General features: G+C 28.2%; 1 protein-coding gene across 1 annotated transcript; it reads left to right on the top strand.

Moving 5' to 3' along the window:
• Positions 1 to 3,648: 3,648 nt before the first annotated feature.
• On the top strand, positions 3,649 to 7,407 carry LOC137838016 (uncharacterized). The gene is made up of 6 exons (XM_068647222.1): positions 3,649 to 4,043; positions 4,124 to 4,548; positions 4,768 to 5,124; positions 5,560 to 5,937; positions 6,215 to 6,432; positions 6,614 to 7,407. Exons 1-6 carry the CDS (start codon positions 3,898 to 3,900, stop codon positions 6,857 to 6,859), a joined length of 1,770 nt encoding a protein of 589 aa, XP_068503323.1. The 5' UTR covers positions 3,649 to 3,897; the 3' UTR covers positions 6,860 to 7,407.
• Positions 7,408 to 8,123: the final 716 nt, after the last annotated feature.

The raw sequence follows: 8,123 nt of genomic DNA on the forward strand, positions 1-8,123 counted from the left end.
TGTGTGCAAATTTAGAAGTTAAAAGTCAATTTTGAATTTAATATTCAAGAAGATTATATTTGAAATTTTCTTTTTCAGAATATGTTATGAATATATAATTCGAAAGTTTTATAATATGAAAATCCTTTTTTAAAAATTATAAAAATTTTAAAAAGCAATTTTCATCATTACGCTGCAACACGAAATCCAAAATAAAAAAATGGAGAAGTGTGAAAAGCAATTACCTATTTATCGAATCTGTCAAGTCCAATTTAAAGTTTAAACTTTAGGTTTAGCCACTTTCTCAGTAATATCACACAAATAACTAAAAATAAAAGAAAACAATAGCAATGATTCAATAAACTACCTCAATCATAGGTACTCCATTGTAATTCTTATTTAAGATGTTCCATTGTTTATTGTGTGAAAAACATTTTTTAATTGAAAAAAGGATAAAAACAGCTTAATATATAGTAAACATGTAAAAGAGATTAATTGTTTATTAGTTTTGTCTACTTCTCTAACACATCATTTAAACCAATCAATTAGTCTTCTTTTATATGCATTATTTTTTTAAATTATTATTTATAAAAACTCTCATTGATTTATATAAACAAATACTTCCTTGATTTATATATATTTTTTATTAATAATAAAAGAACTGAACTTTTTCATTTTAAAAAGTAGCAAACAAAGTTGTGTGAACAACTAATAACCCAACAAAACTTCATAAAATAAAATAAAATAAAATCATAAAAAATAGATGAAATTATTTTGAGGACACCATGAATCTACAATCTTGTAGCCAAGTTGAAGAGAAGGATCAATCAATGGGTTTCCTAAATGCTTTTTGACATCATCTTTTTAAAAAGCCTTTTTATTCCATGGGTAGGTAAAGAAAACACTTAAAGTCTTCATTGCCCACAAAACTCTACAGAGACAAAAACTTTAATTCATTTTAATTTCATAGACAAAAACTTTAATATATTTTAATTTGGTGGAAAAAGCATTTAATATATTTATGCAAGCGTGCCGAATACAATACTAATTTTAATTAAAAACTATATGCTATGTACTCAACTTTATTTTTAAAGAAAAAGGATCACATCATTCTTTCTACACAGTGAAGTTCAACCTTAGTGTATGGTTTGGTTTTACTCTCTTTTCTTTTCATTTGTTTCCGCACGTGACTTCACATATCTCTCATGTAGAAAAAAAAAATATTATTTTCGAATTGGAATTGAGAGAACAATTCTCTTCCTTTTCGAAAGGTCAGTTTACCTCTCATTCCTTTTTATGGAAATAGTCTCTTAATTTTCTCTTCACTTTTTTACTTCTCTTCCTCGTGAATTTCAAGCTCGGATGATACCTACAAAAGACAATCTGACGTTTAAGTGAAATTTTGGTATTCGATTTTCGGTACTCTCCGTATAGAATGATGATGTACTTCTATTCTCAAAATTTGTACTTATTTATATTATTATCATAAACCATTTGTTGTTGAACTAAATTAGAATTTTGAATCATGATTAATAGTATATTACCTAATGTTTGATTACTGATTAATTTTATTAACCTTCTGTTTAAGTATAATGAATTTAATCGTGTCGATAACCCTGACCGAATAACAAAGCTTTTAACTATTATATGAACCCAACCAAAATATATATATATATATATATATATATATATATTATAATTAAAAATAAAAATATTTTATATAGTAACTAAAAATAAAAATATTTTAAATAAATATAAATCTCATCTTATAAATTTAAAATCACTTATTAATATCTATTATAAACTATGTATTACATGTACAAGTACTAAAAGCAAGTTTTACGCGTTTTTTTAGGGAAAGTGTTGTGAAATGATTCCCTTGTTTTTCCTTTTCTTTTCCTGCTAATAAGGAAAACTATGTTCCAAACCAATTCCTAAGACACGGTCTAAAATACAAAGTACTTGCACACAAATAAATTATGTAACACGATATGATAATGCACGAGTCAATATATTGTTTTAATATCACTTCATTAACACATATTATGTATCCTTTTTATTCACGATTATTCTGGCTAAAGAACATGCCAAACACATTAAAAAACACAAGGAATAACACATCCACTTTAATATCTACTCTCATCATTTTTTATGATTACATAAAGAGTTAAAGTTCTAATAAATAACTATATTACCTTATGATAACTCACTTGAGTTTTAAAATTCTTATAAATAACTAGAGTCTCTGTCCAAAATTTTCTTACAGATTTTCCTATAAGTTTCATACTATATAAACAAATGTTTTACTCTGTTTTTTTGTTAGAATATTCCTTTGAGTAGCTTAAAACTATTTTATCAAAATCGTTATTTTATATTGTTATATATATATATATATATATATATATTAATTAGTAACTTACACAAAAAAATCATTAAATATCAATCAAAAATTAAATTTAAAGACAAAAAATAATTAATTAATATATTAACTAAATTTGATATTATTTTAGAAACTAAAAAAATTATTAGTATTTAAAATAATTTTTATTATTAATAAAACTTATAAATTAATTTTTAAATTGATCTCTAAATTATCTATCAAAATTTTAACTACTATTAATTTATATTTTAAATTAGTCATTTAAAGGCTAACATAAATTTATTTTCTAAGGTATTTAATAGCTAAAATAATACCAATTTAAAAACTACTTTATAAATTTTAAATAATAATAAAAACCACTTTAAATATCAATAATTTTTTAATTTATAAAATAATATTTAAGTTAATTAATATAATAATTAAAATTATTTTAATATTTAAAATTATTTTTTATTTAATAATTTTTTTATAGTTATTTTAATCCAAAATAGTCATCAGAGGATATAATAGAAAGTTTTGGCATATAAACTCATTCTGTATATGGATTTGGATATTTTAATTTATAGGCTACTTTACTAAAGCAAACTCTCTTTATGATTTCCAAACAAAAATAAACATTAAAATTAGTATAAATAACAACACTAGATCTTGCCTTAGGAACTCTACCAAAAAAATTAACTAGCATGTAATATACTAAAAAATAATTTTATCAAGACGAATAAAAAATAAATTATAAAATATGTATAATAAAGAAATATTTTATTTTATTTGTTATATGATGATTAGCAAAATTTATTTATTATGAAGGAGAAATATTCTACACACATTTATCTTAGTGTTGTTGACTTTTTTTTTTTACTAGAAAAAAAATATAATAAATGTGACTCACTTTAGGGATGATTACAAAGCAAAAGAGACATACACCTCAAGAAAACCATGACGGTCTATCCTACTACAACTAAATAAAAAACGACTTAAAATTCAAATATTAAGTCACCTTATCCGCAACTATTAATTGAATACATACATATCACGGATTCTAGACACCAATCAGAGAAAAAAAATAATCCTATTACAACTAAAATAATAAATAATTTTTTATTAAAATGAAACAATTTTGAAGTTATAATAGCCCAAATCACAGTTACTTTCAAAGTAACATTTTCTTTTATCTTGAAAGTGAAAAGAAATTCTCAAATTTGTGATTTTACAAGGTCCATCAGTATCCTAATATGAAAAGCATAATCCCAAGTCCCAATATATCTAGATCTTGAAGGCCAACAGATCTTATTGTAAGAGAGAAGCCACAATTGTCCAATCTTCTAAACATTTAGAACAGCATGACAAATTTGCCCTTCTTGCATCTCACAATTGGAACACACATGATGAGGGTAAAAAAACCACATGACATGAGTAATTTTGAACCTATGTTGAGAGAGAGGGATAGATGTTAATATGTTAGGAAAGCAACCAAGTCCACTTTTCTTTTAGGAGTTGCTTTGCTTAGTGGAGAGTCCTTTGGATCAATCACAAAGAAAATGCCATGTTCCAAAGAAGAAGCTCTTGTTAGACTCTTCTACAATGTCTCTAGCTCCTTCCACCTTCTCTTCCTCCTCCTCTTCTCCTCTTCCCTCTTGCTCATCAACTTCCTAAACTTCATTGCCACCTTCACCATCTTCCAAAGGTCTTCTTATCCATCTTTCTCTACCTCACTCACTTCCCTCCACCACCTAACTCACACCTTTTCTTTTTTGCATGTTGCAGAGATCACCACTGTGAATATGTGTCTTCTGAGAGTGATGAAGAAGAAGAAGAAGATATTCAAGAAAGATACTCTTATGTGCATGATTCTGGTGACTCAGATCACCTAGTAGCTGACATCATTTGTGGTGGAGAAGCCCTTTTGTTTGTGCACAACAACCACCCTCGAATCACTCATTCTTCTTCTGATGAATTCACCACTCCCCGGGATAGCCTTATTGAAGAAGATCAATCAGAAGAAAAGTATTCAACAGAAACCTTGTCTTTTCACAAGTCACCTTTGGTCTCAGACTCAGAAAATGAAGAAGAGACAGAGGAATTTCCAGCTGAAGATGCTGATTCTGTTCCAAATCAAAGCAGGCCCACATCGCCCATTACCCTGAACCTCTACAAAAGTGACTCACTTGAAAGTGACAAAAACTATGACGGTATCTATTACGTACCAAAGTTTGTTACATAATTCACATGCAACATTATCAGATACTCTTTCATGTGATACCATGATTAACATTATCAGATACTCTTTCATCATGTAATAGCAGATCATTGTTGTTGAAGTATCAGCATATAACTTATATAAAAGTTTTTATATAAAAAAAAAACATTATCACATAGTTCAACTATTACTGATTCTATTTTCTGTGCAGAAGATTGTGTTGAAATTGGATTTGAAGTTGAAAATAAGAAGCCGCAAGAGGAAAGCCTCACACGAGATGAGAGATTCTTGGTCTATGCTCCTACCCAATTGGAGGCCAAGAAGCTCATTGTTGAGGAAAAGGATGATGAAGAAATATATGGTGACTCATGCACTGTTGGATCCACTTCCAAGAGTTCCTCTGAGTGGAGGAGCTCCATTAACTGCAGAGACTCTGGAACTGATGACCCTTTTTCTTCCTCATCAAGAAGAAGTTGCCCCAAGTGGGAATCATACACAGTTTTCCAAAAATATGATGAAGAAATGTCATTCCAAGATAGAATTAGTGCACAGAAGCTTCAAGAAATTGGTAATTTTTCACATTTTTTTTGTTCATTGTTCACTCTTCAAAAATGTCATTACTGATAGAAGAATTCTGATATTTGGACACTCAAAATGGTAACAAGCACTTAATTAACACACTTGGTGTCCTTTTTTATCATTTCATTGTTTCCTAATCATGTTAATCAAAAGCTGTATATTTCTCTCCAGATGTTTACATCAAAAAAGATGTCCACCAATCTTAATTCTTTAGGATAATGCATGCATTATTAGACTCACAATATCTACAATGATAATTTAATTTAGATTAAACAAAGGTTATATTGGTGGAAAGTAATCTTAATAATGCCTTAACTTTTTTCCCACTGTCATATGAAATTATTTTATAGTGATTCCAAGTTTAAACTGTGGTGGAGGATTGATTTTACCAATTGCATGTGATTAACAACTTGATTAATTTCAGAATCTTTGAGGTCTATCAAGGTATCTCCAAGGTCAATTTCAGAGCGCATTGTGTTCAAGTTTTCAAGTATGAATAAAAAACCAGGTGATGCACGACACAACCCATATCATGAACTTGAGGCTGCATATGTTGCACAAATTTGCTCAACATGGGAAGCTCTTAATTGGAACTACAAGAACTTTCAATCCAAACGAGCTTCACGAGGCCATGATGTTGATGTGGGTTGTCCAGCCACCATTGCACAGAGATTACAACAATTTCAAGTGTTGTTGCAGAGATACGTTGAGAACGAGCCTTACGAGCATGGTAGAAGACCAGAGCTCTATGCTAGAGTCAGGCATTTGACTCCAAAATTGCTCCTAGTACCAGAATATCGAGGTAAAACTTTGTTTTGGTTCTTTAAGGTAGTTAAGAATTCTCTAGTAGTGTTTGGTTCTTGATGTTGCAGCTTCTTAATTTAAGTCTAATTTAACTTTATAAAATCATAAATTTTCTTTAATTTTTAACATTACAAAAACTATCATTTTAACTAGCTTTAAAACTAAATCAAACCTTACAAGATTTATTAAGTAGGGGGATTAAAGTCAAAAGTTCATATACATCTGTAGCACTGTGATGCATGATTAACTAATTAAGGACTTATTTCTGTGTATAGAATCAGAAGATGATCAGAGGGACGAAAATGGTTTTCAGTCAAAAATACCATCAGCTTCATTTCTTATTATAATGGAAGATGGGATCAGAACGTTCATGAGTTTTCTGAAGGCTGATAAAGAGAAACCATGTCAGATATTTGCAGCTTGCTTTAGGAGAAACCGAAGACCCTTGGTTGATCCAACACTTCTACGCCTCACCAAGAAAGTTAATCAAAAGGCAATTAATTAACTAAATTAATCATTTTCTTAAGTGCCTTCCAGATCATTATTCATTTCATATTATATATATATATATTATCTTTATAACTTTACATTATATAGAAATCAATTTTAGATATACATCTTATAGTTTATCAGAACTAACATGCAGTGTTTTTTTTTTTTGTGTGTATGTGCAGAAGAAGATGAAAGTGAAGGACCTTAGACGATCAAGAAAATGCTTGAGGAAGAGAAAGTTGAAGGGAGAAGAAGAGATGGAGATTTTGATGGCACTGATAGACCTGAAAGTGGTGTCAAGGGTTCTGAGAATGAGTGAGTTAAGTGAGGAACAGTTGCATTGGTGTGAAGAGAAGATGAGCAAAGTAAAAGTGGTGGAAGGAAAACTACAAAGAGATTCCTCTCCACTTTTTTTCCCTGCACATTGACCCACAAAAAGGTTTATGTATATTGCTTGGTGACTGGATCATGAATGTGCATGGCTACACCAAAAGAATATCCACAACACACCCTTTGTTTGTAAATAAAATATATGTGTGTGGTTAAAGAAAACGAGGGACCCTACAAATCAAAGTGAAACATGTGTTGGCATGGATTTTGGAGCCTGAAATGGGAGGAAAAGAAGGGTAAAGACGAATGCTTATGTCATTTGATGAATGGTGAAAGTGAAAGAGCAGAGAGAGAAAGCAAGGAATGAAGATAGAGACAAGAATGAACAGCTTTAGTATGCTTTAGCTTTATCTATAAGGGTTTTAAGCTGAATCAAAAGATGAACAAGACTCAAGCACATGCAGTTGAATAAAAAGTAGTCTTGCTCTATTGGAAAAAAAAGAAGAAACAGTATATCATACTATTAAGGAATGGTAGGGTTAGTGATTCTTTTTTCTTCAAAATAATATTACAGAAAGTGTGTGCCACTTAGTTTTGTCAAAGAGAAAAAAATTGGCAATGAAGGAATAAATCATGCATCAAAGTACGTAGCATATAAGGATCAACTCATCATGATATATATATATATATATACATATATATATATATATTAACCTATCTTTAAGAAAAATCTTTCATTCGAGTTTGGTAAATGAAAATTAATAATAATTAAAAAAAATCATTAGAAATATCAGTCAAATTCTCAACAAAGATTTAAACAAAACTATAAAATATTGTGTACTAATATTATAGTTACCTAAAAAATATTGTTTTAGGTAACATCTACTACTAAAAAAAATTATTAAATGAAAATTAATTTTAAAAGTAAAAATAATTAGTTACTATTTGAAAAAATTAAAAACCATTTTATAAACTGAAAAAAATTACTTCTATCTAAATTAGTTTCTATTATTAATAAAAATTTATAAAATAATTGTTAAATCGGTATCTAACTCCTAATTACCAATATTTTAGTTACTTACTACTTTATATTTTAAATTAGTTTTTATTAGTTTTGTAGAGACTGATTTAGAATTTAAAATATAGTAACTAAAACCTAGATGGTTAATTTAGATATCAATTTAGAAACTATTTTATAAATTTTTATTAATAATAGAAACACCTTTAGATACTAATAATTTTTTAGTATCTAATTTAGTTAATATAGTGACTAATTATTTTTTTCTAAATTTGGTTATTATTTATTAATTTTCTTGTAATGATTTATTTATTTTTAATTTATCTCATAACATCTTGGTCAAG

This window comes from Phaseolus vulgaris, chromosome 4 (genome assembly GCF_000499845.2).
Source record: "Phaseolus vulgaris cultivar G19833 chromosome 4, P. vulgaris v2.0, whole genome shotgun sequence".
NCBI classification, from domain to species: Eukaryota; Viridiplantae; Streptophyta; class Magnoliopsida; order Fabales; family Fabaceae; genus Phaseolus; species Phaseolus vulgaris.